A 26095-nucleotide genomic window follows, 5' to 3' on the forward strand; every position below is an offset into this window, starting at 1 on the left:
ATACTGGAATCTATATGCACAGTTAGTACCAGAATTAATATCTGCACATGACTGTGAGGCAGAATTTGGGTCAGACTATAATAGTTAACTCATGGGATACATGTACTTTTGTGTGTAAGTAGTATATTCAGTACTGATAGTCTAATAATAAATGGCACTGACATTTATGCATATTTCATAATGTTGTGCTGAGATTCATGCTTATTTATGTATTTCTTTGTTAATTCTTTTAATTTTGTAACCAGGGGAGAGCACTGATCCAGCTGAACTTATTTCAGTCTCAAAAGAAGAACAAAAAAAGAAGAAAAAAGTCCATGAGTGCAGATAAACACCCAGGTATTAATAAGAGAGTTTCTCTTAAACCAGTGCTGAAGGCATGCCCACTCCAACATTAGACTTCTTCAGCATATATTGGGCATTCTCTCTTTCTTGGGTAGTTCTATTTCACAGCAACTGATTGGTTACCTTGATTGTTAAATTTGTTCAGGTGTAACACTGTTTAATAGGACTGTAGAAGCAGTATGAGGACTGCGAACGCGCTTACCTTGTATTCTTGGTTGTTTTGTTTTATTTTTTATTAAAAGTTTTGGTTTTATTTGAGTCATGGTGATCATTCTTTCGTTTTGATACTATTTCAGTCTCAGCCTGGACAAATATAAATAACAGTAGACAAGCAAGTTAACAAGAAATGTTATGAATGCAAACAAAATGCTATGTGAATATAGCAATAAATCAATAAATAACATTTATAATAACAAAATATGCAGGATGGGGGGGAATAGGAAAAGATGGTTAGAGTAAGGAAGGAAGAAAGAGAGTGAAACAGTAAAGGGATAGAGCACAAATGTAAAAGGTAGCAAAAGTATGGTAAGGACACACAGAAATAACTAGATACAATATATGCATGTGGAAGGGATGTTACACGAGTGTAGGGAAATGTAGGAAGACAAAAAGGTGCCGGACTGGTGAAGGGGAGAGTGGGGATTAGGTAATCTGTCCAAAGGGAAAGTATGTGCAAATTGACTTGGACTTGAGGTGATCTTTAAGTTGGGCATGGAATGATGGGTGTGAGTTCCCTTCTCTGGGCCAGTAATCAAGGAGCCTGAATCTTCAGCATTGACACTGGTGAGGGACATTCACTTGGAACACAGATAGGTACACACAGTATTTCCAGATGCAGCTGTCTGCACCAAGCACAATATCCCTTAAGAGCGCACAAAGAATACACACAGACCAGAGTATGTTTTTTTTGTTTTTTCTTCTCTCTCTCCCACCCCCCAAATAAGACTACCCACTGGCACAGCTATAGAGTTGAGTCCTCAGCCGAGTGTCCCAAGCCAAGTTTACCACCACACACTCTGTGAAGCCAATGCTGTGTCTCCCTGTTCCAAGTAGCTGACACACATATTCTTTCAGATTTGATTTTCACACACACACACACACACACACACACACACACACACACACACTGGCAGGCACAGATTTACTAGCTATGTACCTCTGCCCAGACTATAAGGTAGTAACTGCCACAAGGACACTCCAAAGCCAGCTACTCTAAAGCTCTTACAAGGATACCCAATTATACTGAGTGAAATTAATATTAATACAAATGGTAAAGTTGACCAAACAGCAAGGCTTCCAGGAACGGTCACAGTGTCACCAAATATAAGTACTCTCAAAGGTTAAAACATTCTCTAAAAGACCAGACACAATGAAAAGTTTAAATATATTTAATAATAAAATAATAAAAGAACAGAAGGGCTGTAATGAGACTGATGCATGGTGTCAAAGCCATGGTCTCAAGCTAAATGCTAAAAAATGCATAGTAATCCCCTTTGGAAAAAACAGAGTACCCGTGAACTACCACATAAGAGGTAACCCCCTGAAACCTGAAGAAGTAATAAGGGATCTAGGGACCCAAGTAGATAGTCAGCTTTCCTTTGATAACCATGTTGCCAAGGTGGTTAGAAAATCCTTCTATGTGACCCATCTGATCACGAAAGGGTTTGCATCAAGATCTAAGGATGTAATGGTGCCGCTCTACTCTCATCAGACCCATTATTGAGTACAATGCACCAATTGGAATGTACCTGGCCAGGTATCTCCAGCAGCTGCAGAGACCACAGTGGTACCTCACTAAGAGGATTACTGGCCTCAAACAGTTTCCCTATGCAGCACGATTGAAAAAACTAAGGCTTTTCTCTGTTGCATACCACCTTCTCAGAGGCGATCTCTATCTAACATACAGAGCCATGTCCAACCCAGAACTGTTGAACATGCTCCATCATAGCAAAACCAAATCTACTCGAGCTACACGCTCTAGGGATATAAACCTCAGCACAACAATGAATAGAACATGCTGGAGGGATAGATTCCCATCGCAAAGACTTCCCTTGCTATGGAACAAGGTCCCAATCTACATAAGACAGAGCCCCTCACTATCACTCTTCAAGAGGAACCTTGACGAGTGGATGGGTAACAGAAAGTTCACACCAGGGATCATACCAACAGCTCTACTAGATAGGGGCCAAGGGTACTAGCTGCTAGATCAGGGGCCTAGGGAACTACCCAAAGGGCCGGTGAATACCGCACAACGTGGCTGGGCTAATATATGGCTTCAGGCAGATAGCCCAGTACCTACCTATGAACTTATGAACCTAAGATAAATGGAAAAATACCTTCTGAAAGTCAGAGGTTAACAATTTGAGTAATCAGAAAGGATTGGAAAACTACTATGGTAAAACAATTTCTCCAACAACAATTACATATGCTAGCAACTTTTATACATTAGACAGAGGAACTATTTTACTTCAAAATATTAAAAAATGTGTATACTAATTAAAAAAAAAAACAAATATGAAACAATTTAACAGATATCCCATTATCTAATTACAATAATGGTTTTCAAGGTGGGCATTATAAGGCAAATAATGGGCCTTCCAGGAATGTAGAGGCCCTCTGGCCCTTGGTGGTCCACTACATCCCCAATAATGCCCACACTCTCAGGCATTATTCATTGCATTATGCAAAGCACAAGATGCAGGGGACAGGAAGAAATGGAAACAGATTATCCTCTGTGGTGACCCCTAACAGGAGCAGCCAAAAGAAGAAGAAGATGCAAGGCACAGACATGAAAGGGCAAAATATCTGGAATGCTAAGATCAAATTTAAAAACATTGTTTTATGAACATAAGACAAATGTTGATGCCATTCCTTATCATAACAGACTGATGCATCAAAGAAAACAGTTTTATTATCTAGATCACGTGCGTAACTGACAATTAGTAATCTTATAATAGTTGAATTTAGAAATGCAATTATAAAATGTAAACATCAAACAAAAGGTTAAATTCTCAGTGTTTATACAGTAAAACTTGTTATCCCTGCACCCCTCAACAGACCTAGGTCATGGTCAAATGGGGCCTTAGGCAGGGTACTGGATCAAGGCCCCAGCTGCCATTCCAGTGTTCCCATTATTTGGCTCTTTCTCCCCAGTTATCATCAATACTGTTCAAACCTGTCAGTGTGATACTATTTTCTTCTTGAAACTCACATTCATTTAAACTGAATTGAAACCCACATTCATAGAAAATTCATCTGTTCAGTGGTGGATTATGTGTACCTCTGGGCCATTTTCAAACCATGGATCCCCTGCACACATTTTATGACCATGCATGATTCACCTTCCACTTTGTATTACATTATATTCCTTGTTTAATACAGCAGTGTGTTTTAATTTTTGTAGTTTGAACATTTTTCCAATAAGCAGTGAAAAAACTTATGAAACAATAATGAGAGAACTTCCCATTTCAGAACATTTCAAGGATAAAAGGCCAGTCAACTTGCTGTCATTAAAATTGACCAACATCAGTCAACATGCACAATCTCTGCAGAATTAAGACAAAAGTCTGAATAATTTCACATTAAAAAGAGAACTGTAACTAATGAAGAGGGTGCTGCTGGCAAACAGTTTTACATTTCAGTGCTTCATCTACAAATTCACTGCCTGCTGCCCTTGAAGAATTACTTGCCTATGTTGCATTAAGAAAAAAAAGTGTACTGGTGATATGCAATAGGGAATGGCAGCAAACTGACAACAGGTTCATAGTTACTAGGTATCTCATCCAAAGGAGGGTACATTCAGGAGTACAATGCACATACTTCTGCCCTACCCCCACTTTATGCTGCATAGTAGTGACAGTAATCAATCTTCTGGGTGTGGGAAGTGAAACCACAGCCTTCTGCACCAACCTGTGCTACCTGTTGTACTACTGACACTGAACAACACAACTATGAAACTCTCTGACTGACACTGACAGACTGTAATCCTCAGTGATTTACAAAAACAAACAAAAAAATAAAAAAAAAAGGAGAACTGGCAGTTGGTGTGGAAATTTAAGGCACTTGCTTGCCAATAATTGAGGTTCAGGGTTTGATCCTGAGGAAAGTCACTTAGTGCCCCTAAATGGAGCATTATGCATGCGCGCACACACACACACACACACACACACACACACACACACACACACACACACACACACACAGACAGACACATACACACACACGTGCGCACACACACACACACACACACACACACACACACACACACTTAGTTGCCATCTCCTACACATCCCCCTCCATTTTGAGGAATGAAAGATTGCACAAGATTTATTTTATAGTGCAACTGCTCCCCCTAGTCAAAATAGGCCCCAGGCAGCTGCATAAGTTCCCTACTGTGGACATAGCTCTGCCCCTCGATGTGGAAGGTTGCATCTCCTGCACCCAACAAACAAATATACAAACTTTAAGGGTGCGTTACCTCAGAGGTAAAGGGAATAGGTGGTGTTACTGCAAAATAACTATTCCCACTATCTCTGAGGTAATGTGATCTCAGTTATTATACTCAGTTATGATCTCATTTGCAAGGCCATGGAAAGAATCATCATGGACCTCATCAACAAGGACATAAACAACCTTCAAACTCTTGATCCAACCCACTTTGGCTTCATTAAGGGTAGATCATGCTTGTTAAACCTGGTAGACTTATTTAAGAATGTCACCAAAGCCATGGATAAAGGTAAGACAGTGCATACTGCCTATCTTGATGTGGTGAAGGCTTTTGACACAATTCCTCCTCAAGTATCATTGAGAAACTATCCCAGCTGGGGATCAACCCTTACATCACTAGATGGGTAGACAACTGGCTGACAGACAGAACACACACACTGTTAAAGTAGGGGACTCCACCACTACCAGTAGACCAGTCTCCAGTGGTGTACCACAAGGATCTGTAGTGGGCCGTTACTATTTGGAAACTATTTTTCAGAAGTCCAGGCTACAGTAGACTGTCTGTGGCTTACCAAATTCACTGAAGATTACAACTGAGCACAATCATCGAGTCCCTCAATAATGTCCAAATTAGGGTCTGGCATGAAGAAGCCATGGAAAGTCTCAGGGACTGCTTTGAAACCACAAAGTGGGATGTCTTCAGGGAGGCAGCCACAGTAAACAATCTGGTGAACATAGATAAAAATACTGAGACAACTATGGCTTATATATCCAAATGAGTGGAGGATGTAACAAACATCAAAAATACTAAAGTAAGAGCCAGCCAAAAACTATGGCTAAACAGCAATGTGCACAAGTTGCTGAGGGCAAGAAACACTGCTTTCAGGGCAAAGGATAAGAAGGGTCTAAGTGTGGCAAGGGCTAATCTAAAAAAGGGTATCAAGGAGGCCAAGAGGGAGTATGGAAAGAGGATACAAGGGCGCTTTGAGGATGCAAAAGACTCAAGAAGCCTGTGGCCTGGTATTCAATAGCTAACTGATTACAAGACCAAGTCAGCTCAGTGCAATGATAGCACTGAATTTTTGGACAGTCTAAACACATTTTTGGCAGATTTGAAGAGAAAAATAACTTGGAGGCTGTAAAGATTCTCGATGACCAAAAGGAACCAACAGAGAAAAGTGAAGCTCAGGAAGGCTGCTGGCCTTGATAACATTCTGGGGAAAGTATTGAAAGGTTGTACAGACCAACTCAGCATAATCCTGACAGACATCTTCAATACCTATGCTTCAAATTTACCAACATAATCCCTCTTCCCAAAAAAGCCAACCCCACCTGTCTAAATGATTACAGGCCGGTGGCTCTTACATCAAATGTGATGAATTACTTTGAAAGACTGGTTAAAAGGCATTTGACTACAGTACTACCCCAATCCTATGACCCACTACAGTTTGCCTACCAGGCAAAGAGATCAACTGCTGATGCCATTTCAGTGGCACTTCACCTCACATTGGAGCACCTTGAAGAGAAGAACAATTATACCAGGCTGTTGTTCATAGATTTCAGCTCGGCATTCAATACAGTGATTTCAATGCAACTTATAGAAAAGCTAATCAACCTTGGCATAATTAAAGGGCTGTGCAACTGAGAGTATTACAATCAACACCAGAGTACCCCAGGGTTGTGTGCAGAGTTCTCTACTGTTTACAGTCCTTACCTACAACTGCTCTGCAAAAGCTAGCAACAACCACATCATCAAATTTGCAGATGATACCATAGTGGTAGGACTCATAAGTGGTGATGAAGAGAGGGTATAGGAATGAGGTCAACTCCCTAATTGAATTGTGCAACAACAATTTGGACTTGAACATCAATAAAACAAAAGAAATTATTATTGACTTCAGAAATAGCTTGCCATGTACCTGCCCCTCAATATAAATGGTGAAGAAGTGGAGAGAGTCCAAACTAAAAAGTCCCTGGAGATTATATATATATATATTGAGAGCATTATAACCAGTAACTGCACTTTATGGTTCGGTAACAACACAATGGCCAAAAGGAAGAAGCTGCAGAGAATAATAAGAACAGCAGAAAGGATCATTGGCACTAGTCTTCCTACCTTACAGGACCTCTTTGAACTGAGATGTAAAAAGAGGTCCCACAAAATACTGAGTGACACTTCTCATCCAGAGTATGGTTGGTTCACTAAACTTGCTTCTGCTAGAAGGTTAAAAGAGTATCTGCTCCAGGACCTCCAGATTCATGAGCAGTTTTTATCCAACTGCAATAAGACTCATTAATGCAGACATAAATGTGGATGTATCAAAACTATAATAGATTGTTACACTCGCATTCTTTTTCTTTTTCTCTCCATACAGTAATTCTATTTATTGCATACTAAAATTAATATATTCTCATTGAGTTGCAATTCAAGTCACTTCCTTATGTACAATATCACCCAATCTCCCCTCTGTGTATAGTGTACTTTTCTTTTCATGTGTTATCTAGCAGTGTTGTCCAGTGTAATAAATAGTGTACAAGCATGTGCGTCAGCTACTTAGATATTTAATTTTTTACTATAGTTATTGTTTATTCTTTAATACCTATCATGTCTGTCTTTTTTGTGTTTGTTTTCTCCTGTGAAAGAGCTGACACTCGAAATTTTGTTTAGGTAGCACTTGTGTTTCCTAAATGACAAAGTTTCTTTGAATGTTAATATATTACAGAAAGGGCTGACACAGACAAATGATTTGTGCCAAAGCCACGGACTAAAACTAAATGCAAAAAAGTGCATTATTATCCCCTTTGGTAAAGAGGAATACCCTACTAATTACAGTATTGACAGCACCTCCAAGCTCAAACCCAGTGGTGTGAAACTTGGGAACTCGGGTTGATAGAAATCTAAACTTTGATCACCATGTTTCAGCAGTGGTAATGAAAGCCTTCTACATTGAGTATCTCATAAGTAAGGGCATTACATCCAGCTCTAAGGATGTTATAACTCCACTGTACTCAGCCCTCATTAGAGCACTAATAGAGTACAATGCCCCCTTTGGCATGCACTTCACCAGACACCTGCAGCAGCTGGAGTGACCACAGAGGTTTCTCACAAGGAAAATTCAGGGCCTCTATACCATGTTTTACATGAATAGACTAAAAGTCCTGTCACTGTACTCTGTATCTTATAGGTTGCTGAGAGATGACTTGTGCCTGGCCTACACAGCAGTCTCTGACTCTGCCCTAATGGAAGTGCTGCACATCTGCAAATCAAATGGGACAAGAGTCACTCGCTCCAAGGATCTCAACCTAGCCTGTGACATCAGCAGAACATGCTGGAGAGACAGATGTATCTCCCAGAGATTGCCGCTCCTTTCAAGTAGACTCCCAATTCACGTAAAGCAGAGCTCCACACTGATGATATTCAAGCGTAACCTGGACAACTGGATGGGAAACAGCAAATTCATTCCATGTGTGGTGCCAGTGTCCCTCATGGACAGAGGTAGTTGGTGCTGACCTTAGACATGGATGTGCTAATAACACCCATCTAACCAAGGTCATTTAGGGTAACTCTGATATAACATGGCTAAGATTGTAAGGGTAACTTGCGTATAACATGGCTAGGCTTCTAAGGGCTCTAGGGCCATTAGCTTAGTAACCTACTATGAACCTATGAACATAGGCAAGGAAGACTACATACCCATGGTACAGTATGCCCTGACAATACATAGAAATGCTTCTATATCTGATCACTAACTACAGACACTAGTGAAATAGAGCCAAATACAAAAAAAAACCAAGCATTTTGATTTACACAGGTCTGGTGAGCAGCCAATGATGCAAAAAGAGGGTTCCAAATGGAGCACCTCATGAATAATTAATTAAGATAGCATACTGCACTACTCCTCAGAGTGGCTTAATAATTAACTAACCAGTTGAATGTGCTGCTGCCTCCACCAACCTGACAATGAGCTTACATCAAGAGGGGGACACTGATGCCATAGATGCCCAATATTCAGCATGCTAAAGGAAAATAAATGCTATTATATGGGCAAAAAAACTAACATCAAACACCACTATGTGGGCAAAAAGGTATTTTCCATTGCATATAGCTTCATCAATACCTTGCAGCTCACCTAATGGTTTATAAATCTGGCATATAATCTGGATGTTCACGCTTCTCTCATTATTTAGAGAGCAGCAATTTAATTAACATATTGGCTGAAATTAGTTGTCTTCCATAGGTTCATAGGTAGATACTAGGCTATCTGCCCTAGGGCATTTATAAACCTAGCCAGAGTGTATTTGGCTTCCGCCTCCATATTAGATTAGCCTACTGTGCCTCTTTAAAGTAGGTCACAGAAGGTACCCGTTTAAGATTAGTTTACTGTGCCTTTGTCTAGCAGGGACACAGAAGAGATCACAGGGGTGAATTTGCGATCTCCCATCCACGCGTCAAGATTTCGCTTGAAGAGGGTCAGCGAGGGGCTATGTCTAATATGAATTGGGATTCTATTCCAGAGTGAGGGGAGCCTCTGGGAAATGAATCTATCCCTCCAGCATGTCCTATTTATTTTTGTGCTGAGGTTTAGGTCCCTGGATCGTGTAGCTCTAAGGGACTTGGATTTTTTGAGGTGGAGCATGTCCATTAATTCTGGGTTTGACATGGCTTTATACGTCAGGCATAGATCGCCTCTGAGTAGGCAGTAAGCAACTGGGTAGAGCTGGAGTTTCTTTAGTCGAGCTGCATAGGACATCTGTTTGTAGCCCATGATCCTCTTGGTGAGGAACTTTTGGGGTCTTTCTAGTTGCTGCAGGTGTCGGTTAAGGTACATCCCAAAAGGGGCATTGTACTCAATTATGGGCCTGATGAGTGATGAGTAGAGGGGCACAATGACCTCTCTTGATCTAGATGCGAACCCTTTCGTGATAAGGTGGGCTATATAGAAGGTCTTTCTAACCACTTTGGCAACGTGATTATCAAAGGAGAGATTACTATCTACGTTTGTCCCCAAATCTCTAATTACTTCTTCCGTACATAATGGATTACCACCTATGTGGTAATTTGTGGGCACCTTGTTTTTCCCAAAAGGGATGACTATGCACTTTTTAGCATTTAGCTTGAGGCAGTGGCTCTGGCACCAAGCATCTGTCTCTGTGAGACCCTTTTGGAGGATGCTTGTGTCAGCTGGAGATTCGATTATGGCCCCCAGTTTGCAGTCATCTGCGGACTTTGTCAGCCATAATCCCCCCGTGTTAGCCTGAACCTCAGAGAAGTATATACCGAACAAGAGAGGTCCCAGAACTGAGCCCTGTGGGACGCCATTTGTAACTGGTTTGGATTTGGACATGGCACCTGCAATTCTGACCATGTGGGTTCTATCTCTGAGCCAGTTTGCAACCCATCTTGTGATATAGGGGTTGATATTTAAGCTGGTAAGCTTATTTATGATGCCCGAGTGGGGTATTGTGTCAAAGGCTTTTGCGAGGTCCAGGTAGGCTGTGCGGACTACCTTGCCCTCATCTATGGCTTTTTTAACTGTTTCAAAGAAATCAACTAGGTTTAAGAGGCAAGATCTGCCCTTAACAAAGCTGAATTGGGTAGGGTCCAGTGTCTGGAGGTTCCCAATGTCTTTGTTTATGAGTTCCATGATAATACGCTCCATAGCTTTACAGACCAGACTAGTCAGGCTTATGGGGCGATAGTTTCCGGGGTCCGTTGTGGCACCACCTTTGTGGAGTGGGACCACTGTAGCTGTATGCCATTCTTTGGGTACATATCCTGTAGTAAGGCTAAGTTTGAACAGTGACTTAATGTGAGGGTTCAGTTCACTTGAGTTTTTTCCACGATGGTGACCTCCACTCATTTACAAACTACTCAATCTGGGCCCACTGTCAGACTTTCACTTCTTCATTCTTTTTCAACAATTGCTACAGTCATGTACTACTCTCTTCTCTTTGTTATTACTAACAATTCCCTCAATACAATCTATACTGTTACAGCAACGCCTTTTTAGTCTGTGGTTCAAAAGTGTAGAATTCTGTCTACTTTCACAGTCAGTCTAATCCTGCATTTTTTCTTTCATTTCCACAAAGTCCAAAGAGCTACTCTGAAAATAAAGCCAACTGTAAATATAGAGGCAAACAGACTGATGAAGCTGACTAAGCAGGAGAGATGGAGGTTCAAATCATTTGTGTGACACAAATACTTATAGCAGCTGTTAAACTGAAACTTCAATTTTCCTTGCTTTTCTGTCACATTTATTATTTTACATGCCTAAAATTATCAAGTTTAGAAATATTTTTGCTCCTTATCTTATGACATTTTTTTATCTAAAGTAATAATATTCTTGCTCTTCATAGCTTTTTTTTGTACTTTACCCTGGGTTATGGCTAAAATGGGCTATTGCTTATTGTAATCAAGAATCTGCTTACTAAACTAAAATAAAAATATATATTTGGATCCAACTGCCATTATACTAGCTGTTTTATATTTACATAGCAACACAAGGCTGTACAGTGTATCATATCTTATACCTTATAAGAGAATAACACAAGATAACATCTGTATTACTTTATCTTACTTAAGGTTTTTAAGTCAAAGTTAACCAATAAACTGCTGTGTACAGAAGAGATGCTGTTGTCAGTGGTAAAGCACATATTCTTAAAGGAGGAAGCAATTTCAGTTTCAAATTGACTGACATTTAAAAAAGTGAAATAAAATATGCAGTATATACAAATGAAGATCAAAGGCAAAAATGTAATTAATGTTATTTCAGTTAGCTAGAATCCTCAGTGACATTTGTATTATGATGAAGAGGTATACAGAAACTACTTATAATTTGACTATGCTGTAATATAAAGTAATCTACAATGAAAATGCACACTTTTATGTTGTTTTAATTTGGCAATCACCTTGAATCTATTAACCACGTTAGGATTCTGGAAGTCAGTTGATTTCTAAGTAAATCTTTTAGCAGTTATTATTATAAATTGTGAATTCTGAAATAGTTGTAAAGGCAATTTGTGATTAGATAATCCTAGGAGTTTCAGATTTTGAGAAAAGAACAAGTCCCATAGAGGTTCTTGCAAACAGGTTTGGTGAATAAATCATTGCTGTACATTCTACAATGGCTGCATGAGTTGAGCAACACAACAAGCGGTACATTAGAGATCACTAATAACTAATTGCATGGCAATTGTAGAATAGCCAGAGTAATCCTAAAAGTGTCTGTATATGTACAATACTACTCATGCCTTAAACCTAAAAGTGTCCGTATATGTACAATAGTACTTATGCCTTAAACCTAAAAGTGTCCATATATGTACAATAGTACTCATGCCTTAAACCTAAAAGTGTCCGTATATGTACAATAGTACTCATGCCTTAAACCTAAAAGTGTCCATATATGTACAATAGTACTCATGCCTTAAACCTAAAAGTGTCCGTATATGTACAATAGTACTCACACCTTAAACCTAAAAGTGTCCATATAGGTACAGTAGTACTCATGCCTTAAACCTAAAAGTGTCCATATATGTACAATAGTACTCAAGCCTTAAACCTAAAAGTGCCTGTATAGGTTCAATAGTACTCACGCCTTAAACCTAAAAGTGTCCGTATAGGTACAATAGTACTCATGCCTTAAACCTAAAAGTGTCCATATATATACAACAGTACTCATGCCTTAAACCTAAAAGTGTCCGTATATGTACAATAAAGGGTATCCGTATTTGTACAATAGTGCTCATGCCTTAAAGTCCAAGGGTGTTCATATTTGTACAACAGTGCTCACGCCTTAAAGTCCAAGGGTGTCCATACATGTACAGTAGTGCTCACGCCTTAAACCTAAAAGTGCCCGTATATGTACAGTAGTGCTCATGCCTTTGTAAAAGCCCAAGGATCATGTTAATCTCAGTGACAGCAATATTTTTTGGTAGAAGAAAGATAGGATTTGGTTAAGGACCATTATTATATAAATTATGTTTTTCAATACCTATAAATAGATGACACTCAGTGAGGTGTTACAGTTTGCTTCACTCAAATGTACACTAGTCCACAAAGCCAGGATAAAGTTTTACAGACATTAAATTGAGTAAATAAGTGACCTTCCTCCACAATTAACCTGTAGTACTCTTCATTTCATCACTGCAGTTCTCAATGATATATCTTGTTCTCTGCCAGACTAAAAAGACTCATATTACCACAATCCACTGCTGCACTTTCAAACCAGTATGCAGCTCTCCACTATGCTATTTAATGTACATCGGCTTTCTAATCTGTGCCTTAAAAATGAATAATGCAAAGCTGTCCTGCACCGTGCAAGACATTGATAAAATGTGATTTGATTTTGTCAGTTTTTATAATGGCTTTCTACATGTTTAGATATTAGCACATCTGTTGGTGTTTTGCAGGGGGCAAGCTCCCATGTGGGGTTGCACCTGTAAACCCCCCTGTTAATTATAAACCAAGTCTGTTGTTGCACAACAGTGGGGAAAGGACATAAGCCCTACCCAAGAATAACTTCTGAAAGGGGTATGAATTTGGAGCTTTTTTTGTAAAATAAAGGAATGTGTTGGCACCTAATATTCGTAGCCAGTTAATTTCTTGATGTAAATAAAGTTATTACTATTTAGCCAATGTTGTCATCAAGAGGGGAAAAATTATATACATATATATATATATATATATATATATATATATATATATATATATATATATATATATATATATATCATCATCTTCTTTCGGCTGTTCCCATTAGGGGTCGCCGCAGCGGATCACCTATTTCCATTTCTTCCTGTCCTCTGCATCTTGCTCTGTAACACCAACCACCTGCATGTCCTTTCTCACCACATCCATAAACCTTATCTTAGGCCTTGCCTTTCTCTTTTCCTGTTACCTGGTAGCTTCATCCTTAGCATCTTTTTCCCAATATACTCAGCATCCCTCCTCAGCACATGTACAAACCAACATAATCTTGCCTCTCTGGCTTTGTCTCCAAACCTTCCAACCTGGGCTGACCCTCCAATATACTTATTCCTAATCCTGACACCCTCATCACACCCAGTGCAAATCTTAACATCTTTAACTCTGCCACATCCAGCTCAAACTCCTGCCTTTTTGTCAGTGCCACTGTCTCCAACCCATATAACATAGCTGGTCTCACTACCCTCTTGTAGACCTTCCCTTTCAGTCTTACAGGTACTCGTCTGTCACAAATCACTCCTGACACTCTTCTCCACCCACTCCATCCTGCCTGTACTCTCTTCTTCACCTCTCTTCCACACTCACCATTACTCTGAACTATTGACCCCAAGTATTTAAACTCATCCACCTTCGCCACCTCTACTCCTTGCATCCTCACCATTCCTCTATCCTCCCTCTCATTCACACACATATATTCTGTCTTAGTCCTGCTGACCTTCATTCCTCTTCTCTCTAGAGCATATCTCCATCTCTCCAGGGTCTCCTCCACCTGTTCCCTACTCTCACTACAGATCACAATGTCATCTGCAAACATCATAGTCCACGGGGACTCCTGTCTGATCTCGTCTGTCAACCTGTTCATCACCATTGCAAATAAGAAAGGGCTCAGAACTGATCCTTGATGTAACCTCACCTCCACCTTAAACGCATCCATCACTCCCACCGCAGACCTCACCACTGTCACACTACACACGTACATATCCTGCACCACTCTTACATACTTCTCTGATACTCCTGACTTCCTCATACAATACCACAACTCCTCTCTAGGCATCCTGTCATATGCTTTCTCTAAATCCACAAAGACACAATGCAACTCCTTCTGACCTTCTCTGTACTTCTCCATAAAAACTCTCAGAGCAAACATCACATCTGTAGTGCTCTTTCCTGGCATGAAACCATACTGCTGATCACTAATCATCACCTCCTTTCTTAACCTAGCTTCCACTACTCTTTCCCATAACTTCATGCTGTGACTGATCATTTTAATCCCTCTGTAGTTACTGCAGCTCTGCACATCACCATTATTCTTAAAAATCGGTACCAAAACTTACATATACACACACATGAGCACATGTATGGGGATCATACAGAATTATATAGTCAGAGAAGCATGACAAAAACAACACGATTCTATTGTGATATTCTCTATCTCTCTCTCTCTCTCTCTCTCTATATATATATATATATATATATACACACACATATATGTGTGTGTGTGTGTGTGTGTGTGTGTGTGTGTGTGTGTGTGTGTGTGTGTGTGTGTGTGTGTGTGTGTATGTTTGTGTACATAGAGAGATAGAACAAGAGTATATAGAGAGAAGCACACACACACGCACACATAAGTGCACATATTCAATACAGATGTTTGAAAAAACAAAAACAAGTTGAAGAAGACTCTGATGTTCGCCTGTGGCATAGCACAAACTTATCAATGACTACTGCAGCAGGAGAGGTGTGTGTGTGTGTGTGTGTGTGTGTGTGTGTGTGTGTGTGTGTGTGTGTGTGTGTGTGTGTGTGTGTGTGTGTGTGTTTTCAGGAAATCAGGAAAATATGTTGTTTTTTGCTACCAAGACAGGAAATGAGATGACCAAAAAAAAAAATTCAGATATTAGGACACTACCTGTCAATTTTTGTAAGTCTGTAAACAAGATACTATAAGCTGAAGTCTACTGCAGGTTAATATTTGATATAAATGCATAGACCTCCTGAAGGAAAATACAATAAAAGTGGGAAGGATAGCTATGATTTGTGGTTCAAATAGCAAAATGGACTATTACTTTAAAATATTTGTTCCGTTTGTTCAGAAAACTTGCTATATGTAGTTATTACATATAGCATGCCTATATTCTATTCCTCTCTTTTCTCTGTAGACTCATATGGCATTGGAATACATCTTTTTTCTTTACTGCTCTACCTTATTCATGTTTAATTGCACCGATTTAACATGCTAACCTCTTAAATACAATGTGTCAGAAACCTGCTTTTTCCCTTCTTAAAGGTCCGATCTTATATTTCTGCTGTCTTGCAAAAACTCTGAATGTGGTAGGCCATTAATTAAAGGGGCAGGTGCGTACTGTCAGGTGATAGCAAGTTAAAGCACCTGTGTCCTTAAGCTAAACACACTGTTCACCTTTTGACAAACCATTCCAATCAGTGTTACATCCAAAATTTGAATATATTTCATGTTCATGTATCCTGCAGAAAGCAAACCTTCCTCATTCTTATTTAACTTGTCAAAAACCCATTAAATAGTGCTTTGTCACAAAAGTAGGTTCTCTATATATCTACCATAATAAACAACAGTCTTAAAAAAATCCAGACTTAGACACATTTATTTTCAAAGGCAGACATCAATAAATTAGCATACATGGGGACAAAAAGATCCCCTATTTCCAAACCAGCCTGCTCTAAATAATATTGTCATTCATATTCAGAATACCAATAGATGAGAGAAAACTATAAGCTGAACTGAGGTGGTCCACAACTCTGAGCTGAGATACCAAATGACCAAAGGCTTCGGATCTTCCAAAAAATAAGTTGCCTGTTTTTATGCTTATTTATACTATTTACTGCACTTTTTATTACCTGCTGCCTACTTTTATACTGTATTTATTCACTGTGTACTAAACTACACTGTTGTACTGAAATTGCCTGCTTTATTGTGCCTGTTAAATCAAATGTTATTGCTGTTTTCACCATTTACAAAGCTTTTTTTATTTTTCACAGTTTTTAAGCTATCTGTTCTGCTTGTTCTGGTTTTCCCACCAAGCAGTGCTGATCTGTTAACTGTTTAAAACATTCTTTAGAGCCTCCTTGCTGATTTTTTTGCTGTTTTAAACATTTTAGTGTCTCACTGCTATTTTCCTGCTGTTTTAAGCATTCTCTAGTGTTTCCTGCTAAGACTAGGGTAGCCAGTAGCTGTAGCATAGTCCAAATACAGACTTGCTGCATCTGGAACTGTTTGTAGTGTTTTTATTTGTTCTGAGCACATTTTCCAGGCCATCTTAGATTAAAACAATAAGTAAAAAGGTCACACAGAAAAAACAATCGGTTAAAAAACAAAAAGAAAAATCTAGCAAACCTAGACTTTCTACTGTGTCATACCTTAAACCTCTTGTATTAGAGGTGGCATGGGATATATTCAAATTACTCCTTAGGGTAGGCCCCTTCCATCTTAGATGGGAAGGGGCCTATCTGCACCTTTGTGAAAGAATTGTGCTGATTGGATCTGTCTGGTAAAGAGAGACAAGTCTAGGGCTTGAAATAAGCATCCTCATTGGTCCTTTTGAATCTTTTTAAAGATTGTTTCAAGTTTTTAGCTTCTGGTATTTAGGACCTGCATTTGACCAGGTTGTTGCTTGTTTGTGCATTATGCAGCACCATGCACTGTCATGCAGGTATATGCCAAAGCCGGACAGTTAAATTCAACAAATTACCCCTGCCAAAGCCTGACAGTTAAACTCAACAAATGTTCCCTAAAACCCAGGCAGAAATAATCATCCACTGAGCTCCTCCGTGATCGATTCTGAATAGCCAGCCCTAGTGACAACAGTCTTCAACCTAGCATTATGGACAGTTTGACTACCCTTGTTTCTCCTGTTGACTTGGGTCTCTTGAGGCAGTGTAGCAATTGACTTATGTACACAGACAACCCTCTACTAATAACACACTCTAGTACAGAGTGCGAGAGATGTATTTACACCAACAGTCTAGAATCCATGCCATGCTCTCTCTCACTTAAGACAGTAACACAGAGAAGGTTGTCAACTCACTCACCACTACATATGCTCATAGTACCACATCTCATACACATACCACTACTCAAACACATAGTATGCATCAAACACATAAATACACATAAGCAGAGGTTCTCTCAAAAAAATTACTGAAACACCAGAGACCTCCAAAACACAAAACTGCTGCAACTAACACAGTCCCCACAGTACACATGACACATAGCAACACCAGTGTCTTACCCACTAAGCCAGTAAGATGCAACACTCAAAAACCAAATTTTCTTGTCATTGAAGACTCAGTAGTGAGTACGAATGTCCCACTCAACAGGCTGGACAAGGAGAAAGTCACAGTCAGCTGCTTGTCCAGTCCCAGGATTCATCAGATCATGCATGCACTCAGGTCTCTCAGCAACAAGTACTGATATGAGTCTGTCATAGTTCATGTTGGTGTGAATGATCTGAGACGTACCTCACTAGACTATATGAAGAGAGACGTGGTTGAGCTTTCTGAGTATGTGTCCTAGGCAGGTATGTACCTAGCCTTGAGCAACATACTACCCTCACCTAGAATGATGCCACAATATAAACAAAAAATGATTGATTTCAATAATTGTCTCAGTTTTTGGTATCATTTAAAGGGGATCAAGTTCCTGTCAGCCTGGGAAATCATGATAAACAAACCTCGCTGCTTTGTCAGAGATGGTTTGCAACTGGCACCTCTAGGCTGCTGGAAAAGGCTCTTGCCTCCCCCGTAGTTCCTTTTTTAGGCAAGGTCTTGAAAACAAAATTACTGACATGAAATTAACCAATCAGAACAAAATAAGGATCATGCTACTCAGTGATAGGAGCTTAAACCAAAAATTGCACTCCCTGGAAGCACTCCAATCACTAGAATATGTAGATGTCTGTGCAGTCACATAAATCTGATTCAAAGGCTCAGAGATTACCCCAGCTTTGCAAGGCTACAATGCCTTCCACACCTTTAGACCACAAAATGAACATGTGAAAACCAAAGGAGACAGTGTTTCAATCTATATTAGAGATAAATTCACCTCCTGCCTAGTTAGACAGGACAACTACTTGGAGTTACTCCAAGCCCATGTTACAGTAGGTAAGACCCCCATTCAAGTCATAGCCAGTTATGCACCCCATCCCATGGATCATGATACCCAAGAAGCTTGCTTGACTAAACTGGAGACAATCCAAATTTTACCCAACACACTGATTATGGGTGATTTCAATCATCCCATCATCAACTGAGAAAACTACACTAGCCCTAACTCACTAGCTCAAAAGTCCCTAGCCCTGTACAGTCACTTGTATAAGTGTATAAACTCGGCCATACCAGATAGAATCAAAGCCAGAGCCCCAAGTAAAGGCAAGCTGCCATGGTGGACATCCAGCATCAACAAACCTTACAATAAATACGAATAGTTGCTGTCCAAGAAAACAAAGGCAAGGTCCCAACAATGGATAAGCACCCTCTTCAGCCTTAACAGGCAAATATGACAACTTGTCAAATTCTCGAAGGGCCCCTTTCAAAGAAACTTAGCAAATACAGCCAAGGATGACAATAAGGCCTTTTATAGCTACGTACATAACTTAAACAGTAGGACCCAAGCATGTGCAGAACTAGTGGCCAAAGGTATCACACACACTGTCCCCAGGGAGATAGCAAACTTACTAGTGGATAGGTTTGGTGAAAATTTCACTCCCTTATCCCCTCCTAACTTAGAACAAACCTTACCTCAAACTCCCCACCCTACATATCTGAAGAGCAGGTCCTCAAAGCCTTGTCCAAGGTAAAAAACACAGTGTATATGGGACCAGATGGCATCCCAGGCTGTCTTCTAAACAGGCTAAAACATGAACTAACATGACCACTAAGTACCCTTTTCAATCATAGTCTAACCACAGGCTTTGTTTCTGCAGAATGAAGACCAACAACAGTTATTCCCCTCCACAAAGGTGGCCTAGCAACAAACCTGGGGAATTAGAGACCTATAAGCCTGACTAGCCTCATCTGTAAGGCCATGGAACGTATTGTTATGAACCTCATAAATACAGACATAGGTGACCTCTAAACCCTGGATCCTACCCAATTCAGCTTCATGAAGGGCAGATCCTACCTGTTAAATCTGGTGGATTTCTTTGAAAATGTGGCCAAGGCAATTGACGAGGACAAAACTTTGCACACAGCACACCTCAACCTGGCAAAGGTTTTTGACAAAATCCCACATTCAGACACTACCAATAAATTGAGCAAACTGAATGTAAACCCCTTCATTGTAAGATGGGTTGCCAACTGGCTCACAAACCAGACATGCACTCAACCAGCAGACCTGTTACCAGTGGGGTGCCACAGGGGTCAGTGCTGGGCCCCCTACTGCTTGATGTATATTTCTCAGAAGTGCAGGTCAAAACTAAGAGGTTGTGACTGACCAAATTTACAGACAACTACAAACTAGATGCAATCATTGAATCCCCAAATGATGTCAGTATACTCCAGGAGTATCTCACATAGACCAGTGACAGGTGTATTAGTCACGGTTTCAAACTGAATACAAAGAAATGCATCATCATTCCCTTATGCACAAACTATGTCCCCTCACACTATCAAATCAACAACAATACCCTAAGTACCCATGAAGTGGTAAGGGACCTGGGATCACAAGTTGGCTGCAACCTTAACTTCAACCACCATGTGCCTACTGTAGTTATGAAAGCTTTCTACGCAGCACACTTAACTAGTAAAGGCATCACCTCGAGAGCAAAGGAAGTTTTAAGCCCCCCATACTCAGCACTTATCCAGTCCATAATTGAGTATAATGCCCCATTTGTCATGTACCATACTAAGCACCCACAGGAATTAGAGAGACCTCAGTGGTTTCTAACAAAAAAGATCAAGGGGCTCCAGTGTGTGCCTTGCACAGATCAACTATCATATAGACTTCTTAGGGGAGATTTATGCCTGGCCTACAGTGCAATCCAAGACCCAAACCTAATGAAGTTGTTGCATATCTGTAAATCAAATGGGAATATGGTTTTCCATTCCAGGGACCTAAATATGGCCTGTGACTTAAATAGGACATGCTGGAGGGACAGCTTTATCTCTCAGTGACTGCTACATCTTTGGAACAGGCTACCAATTCATGTGAAACCGAGCACATCTATAACACTGTTCAAGAGGAATCTGGATGAGTGGATGGGGTCATACTGGAGGGATAGAGCTCACATCCTTCCTGGACATGGGGTGTCATCACTAAATGCAATCTTGGGTATTGACTAGCATTTCTGTGGTATTACATTGGGATGAAATGGCTAGGCTTAAAATGGCCTCCGGTTCGATAAGCATAGTAATCTCCTATGATCCTATGATAAAAATAAAACTCACATTGAGACCTTCCTCCAAAAGTGCACTTACTGCTGCAATGCTCAGTAAATATATGGGGTCCTCGCATTTATCAATATCCAGTAATACTCTTCTAACCAAGTAAAGCCTATGATTTTTATAACCTGTTTTGTGTGTCCATAGTATATGAATCCAACTCTGTCAAATACTGTCTAAAAACGCCCCCGGTTTTGCTGTAATGCCTTCACAAATAGAAACAATGGGGCAACCTAAGGCCCTAAAAAATCTTTATGTACAAGTACCTTAGAAACGGCATAAACCTAAGGATCTGATGGGCATGTTTGCATGCACATTTAGAAATGGCAAAAACCTAAGGATCTAATGGGCGTGTTCGATATACACATTTTAATACTACTAAACTGTGTATGTCTTTATGAAGTGGCATCAGTGGCATTTAAGTTGTGAGAAAATTTGGAATTTAATCGAATAAGTGAAGTACCAATTGCAAAGTAATGAGTGTAGATGTATGCTATTTAAGCTTGCATCAGTCTGTATTTTGTAACACTGAAAAGGCAGTAACCAAAAACATCTATAACAGTATGGAAATAAATATACTTCAACTGCCAGCTTTATTTGAGTTTTGTCTTTTTTGGTGCGTATCTTGAAATAAAATTTGGTTCCTGAGTTCTTAGCTGTTTTCAATTATTTATTTTCTTCAGTAGTCACTGTAAAATACTGCTGGCCCTGAAGCAAAAGATAGCATTTATTATTTATTTAACATTTGTTGACCAGGAAAGTCTGATGAGGACAGAGCTTATTTTCAGCACAGGCCTAGGGAGAAACACTCTGGATGCATGCATATTTTTGGAATGTGGGAGAAAACTGGAGTACCCAGAGAAAACTCACACAAACGCAGGAAAGACATGCAGACTCTGCACAGAAGGCACCCCTACCAAGAATCAAACCAGAGGACCTCTTCCTGTGAGGCGACAACATTAACCACTGCACCACATTTATAGACATTTATTTTTATTGTTATCATTCCAAGTCATTGAAGAGATAAGGAAATAAAAATGCCATAGTGTGAAAACAGAAAGTAAAGTGTAGAAAGAAGTAGCCATTGATAACTGAAAAATTAGATATTCAAGAGTTAATTATGTAAGTCCAAACACTAGCAAAATTAAAGTGAGTTTAAGCACATGGAGCGCTTTTTGTGGGGAGTCTGCATGTCCTCCCTGTGGTTGAGTGAGTTTTAAAAGACATGAAGGTAGGTGCATGTGTGTGTGCCTTCCATGAAGGCTGGGCACTGAACTGCAACTTGACACCAAAAAACTTCACTGCCAATCAGTCTGCGGACTGGTGATCCGCTGTGGCAACCCCTAACCTGGAAAAGCCAAAAGGCAAACAGTACACTGCAAAAGCTGCTGTTACATGCTTAAAGCATTTTCTGTATGGGGCAAGTTCCCCTGTATTCCCCCACATCCACAGGACATGCAGACACACACACATATATATATTTCAATATAGATATAGATACAGATATGAATATAGATATAGCTATATATCTCTCAACGTAGCAAATAGCAAGCGATCGAACACAACTTGTCAATCGCCAACCAATAACATTTGAAACAGGTTTTTGCAGAGGGGGGCTTTACCTCATACCCCCTGCTAATAATATATACCAACTCCAACATGCAATACTGTGAGGAACAGGTAAATTCCTCTATCTGCACTGTACCTCAATCTCGCACTGACAGAAAGCAAGTACATGCAATAAGCTGTGTTTGGGTCACCTCTACTGTCTTTTTGTCCATTTGACAATTGATACTTTCAACAACTTGTATATATATATATATATATATATATATATATATATATATATATTATATATATATATATATATATATATAATATCTAACATCAAGATCACTGTAACTCAAAAAGTGGAATTCTTCAAAGAAGAGCAATTTAGAATTTAGTATATAATTAAATTAACATTCTTCTGAGGATCACGCTTACAACCCTTGAAGTTACAAGAGAATAGGGTGAGGGTACAACATAACAATTACTGCTAACCAATCAATGTGATGCAAACACAATAGTACTATATAAATCAAGATGTAATCAAAAAGTTACATTCGGTTTCTACCCACAGAAATCACTGAAGAAGGTCACAAATTCAAGGTAGAGAAGTGGTTAAATCACAAAGTAGTACCTGCTAAAACTCATACTTGTTATTGCTGTAGGTAAATAGTCTGAATATTTGGAATTAAGAAAGGTTTGCTCATTCTGCTGTTTATACATGTAGTTGTAAGAATAGCACACACATGCGCGCGCGCACACACACACACACACACACACACACACACACACACACACACACACACACACACACACACACACGTACGAATGAGAAAGGCAGAGAAGTGATTCCTAACTATCTCTGGTGCTGGTTTCATATTAATGGGAATATATCGAGTTGTAGGAATAACAAATATATAAGAATGAGAAAGTTAGAGAAATGATTCCTGGCTGTCTCCACTGCTGGTTTCATGTTAATGGTAATAAATAATAATAATAAGCTAGTCTATGCAACTGATGTCTTTGTCCGTAGGAAGTAATGATGATCAGATTAACTCTGCAGAAAGAATAAAGTTAGTGGGGTAATAACACCTGCTTGTAAAGCATAAAGCAATGCTGTAAGAAGAACTGCGTTACTTTACAGCTGATTGCAATGAGAACTCAAAAACTATTTGCTTGCAGATGAAGCTAACTAAAGTTGCAGACTAAATGTCATGAAGTTAAAAAGCAGTCTATTTTTTATACTGATTATGCCTTATAGTTATACAAAGCTTTTAAAAATGCAATGCAGTTATATTGAAAACACGGTTTTAGCAAGTCTCTGAAATGGTATAAAATACAATGCATTTTTTCAGTTGTGAAGCACTTGAGAACATAACTTTTCAGTTAAATCATGGACTGTAATAGTCAGGAAATATAGTACAGCTCTAAAAGAATATCAAAACTCAAAATAAAGCATGAATTTTTGCTTACCCATTTTCAGGTCTACTAATTTTGTACTGAATCCAAATATCCACAAGTATCTGTTTCCCAAACTTAAAATAACAAGTGCTGGATTGTGCAAACGGCAATGCACTAGAAACTCTGACAGCAAAACGTTTCTTCCTGGTTTATGTATCTCAAGGCAGAAGTTCCTAAGACACTGCTACAAGTGTGCGTCTCATTACAAGTATGAGTGGGCTGGGCTTTAAGGGCAAACAGGTGAAGCAGGTTTTGCCTGTGTATGTGGGGAGTAGCATGATAAATCAAAGCTCTGAGACTGTCACTCAATAAGTAGTGAGTAGTCACATCCCATTAATACAGCACAACAAAGCACCTAGTGCTTCTGAGCTGAGAGAAATCCTTCAGCTACTACTCATTTGTATGCCAGCCATCACTGTTCACTGAAGCACACTATTACCTGTGTAGGACTTAAAAAATGTGACGTTTGTTAGTACCCACCTTACAGAATTATGGATTATTCTATAACATTGCTATCAAACCTCTTCATTACTTTTATACAATAACCATTTTCCCATACTCTTATATTCTAATATTTTGATAAAGTCATTTTTCTCTGTTTCATTAGTCACTTGCACACCAACAAACATTGCTGTTACATTCAGAGTTTTCTGGTCTTCTGACTTCCAAAGGCCATCACATGGCTAGAGCACAAAGGTTCAGAAGCAGCATTGTTGTTTTCATAGAAATGAACATGGAAGCTGGCATATGAAAGATAAAAAAATGTCATCTCACTGTAGTAGGTACTACAGAGATCTATCATCATTTAAGAATGTTCTAGACAACTTTAAAATTATTGCACCTTAAAATGTAAAGATACAGGGCTGGATTTAATAAAGTCTACACGGTGCATTAAGAAGTGACATGCGCACAGTAGTGCTGTTTTGTATCAGTAAACAGCTCTACATAGCATGTAGAGCTGTGCAAACCCGGTAAACATCTTGGTTTGCTAATTACTGCATAAGCAGCTGAATTTTATGTTAATCAACCAAGATGAAGGCGCTATTCAACAAACTATAAAGCAATTGTTGGATTTAGTGCAGGTTTTGCCTGCAAATTCAAAAACCTATGGGAATACAGCCACAGAAAGTACTGTACACAGAAACAATGGTAGAGGCTGCAGTTGCTCTTATACATGTGTACGTGCAACAGTCCCAAATCTATGTGCAGCTGCTGCTAATAGACCTCGACCAAGAAGGAGAAGAGTGTTTAGACCCCATTTAAATTTTCACAGTCTGCATGAGGTGGAAATTGTAGAGCACTGCAGGGTGGATAGAGACACACTACAGGAACTCTGCAAACACTCCCTTCCTCAACTGACACCAAGGGCAAACCGACAGGAACCAATACCTGTGGAGACTAACGTATATGTAGCACTTAGAACATGAGCTGCAGTAACCTTCCAGAGACCAACAGGGGATATCCTGGGAGTGTTACAGGCATCAGGATCCAGGATCCTACATCAGTTCCTGAATGCTATGCTACAACATGCCAGTGGCTACATACATTTTCCCCGTATACCTGAGGACAGAACCACAAGTATGCAGGAGTTCTACCCTGACGTTTTGGGTGCCATAGACTACATGCACATTAAAATTAAAGCACCACCCAGGGAACAGAGAAGGGTGCACATAAACAGAAAGGGCCTCTACTCCATTAACTGCCAGGTCATGTGCAACACTAAAGGAATCATCCAGAATGTGTGTGTTGGCAATCCAGACAGTTACCATGACTCCCATATCTGACACAGCTCTCAGCTGTATCAGAGGGTTTCTAAGGTGGGATATCCCACAAGGTCATTTAACTAGGGGATGCACTCAAACCATGGCTGATGATGCCCATCAGAAATGCACACACATCAACCAAAGAACACTTGAGGCACACACCTAAACAAGAAATATCATAGAGTGTGTGTTTGGGCCGATGAAGTAATGGTTCTGGTGCCTAGATATAGCAGTCAGAGTCCTGCAGTGCAATCCCCGTGCTTGTGCTGAAACTTCCAACGTCTGTGCTATCCTTCACAATTTTATCCTGAGAAAACAGCTTCAGCAGGCTCACCAAGGGAAAGGAACACACATCCCACCATCACTGGCAGGGTCAGCACAGCCACACGCAGTTGAGGAGTTAGAGGGGGAACCACTAGCTGCT

At 39.8% G+C, this 26095-nt stretch overlaps 1 protein-coding gene across 2 annotated transcripts in view; it reads right to left on the bottom strand.

Annotated features, from left to right (window-relative positions):
* The window catches only part of LOC122792261 (CD2-associated protein-like), a 1538751-nt gene extending 1514667 nt beyond the window's left edge, over positions 1-24084 (bottom strand). For both annotated transcript variants that reach the window (XM_044060012.1, XM_044060011.1), the window contains exon 1: positions 23921-24084. In XM_044060012.1, the coding sequence (XP_043915947.1) occupies positions 23921-23924 (4 nt within the window). In that variant the 5' untranslated portion in view covers positions 23925-24084. The remainder of the gene's footprint in view (positions 1-23920) is intronic.
* Between the last annotated feature and the right edge of the window lie 2011 nt (positions 24085-26095).

The sequence above is a fragment of the Protopterus annectens genome, chromosome 1.part2 (genome assembly GCF_019279795.1).
Source record: "Protopterus annectens isolate FY-2018-M chromosome 1.part2, PAN1.0, whole genome shotgun sequence".
Classification (NCBI taxonomy): Eukaryota; Metazoa; Chordata; order Ceratodontiformes; family Protopteridae; genus Protopterus; species Protopterus annectens.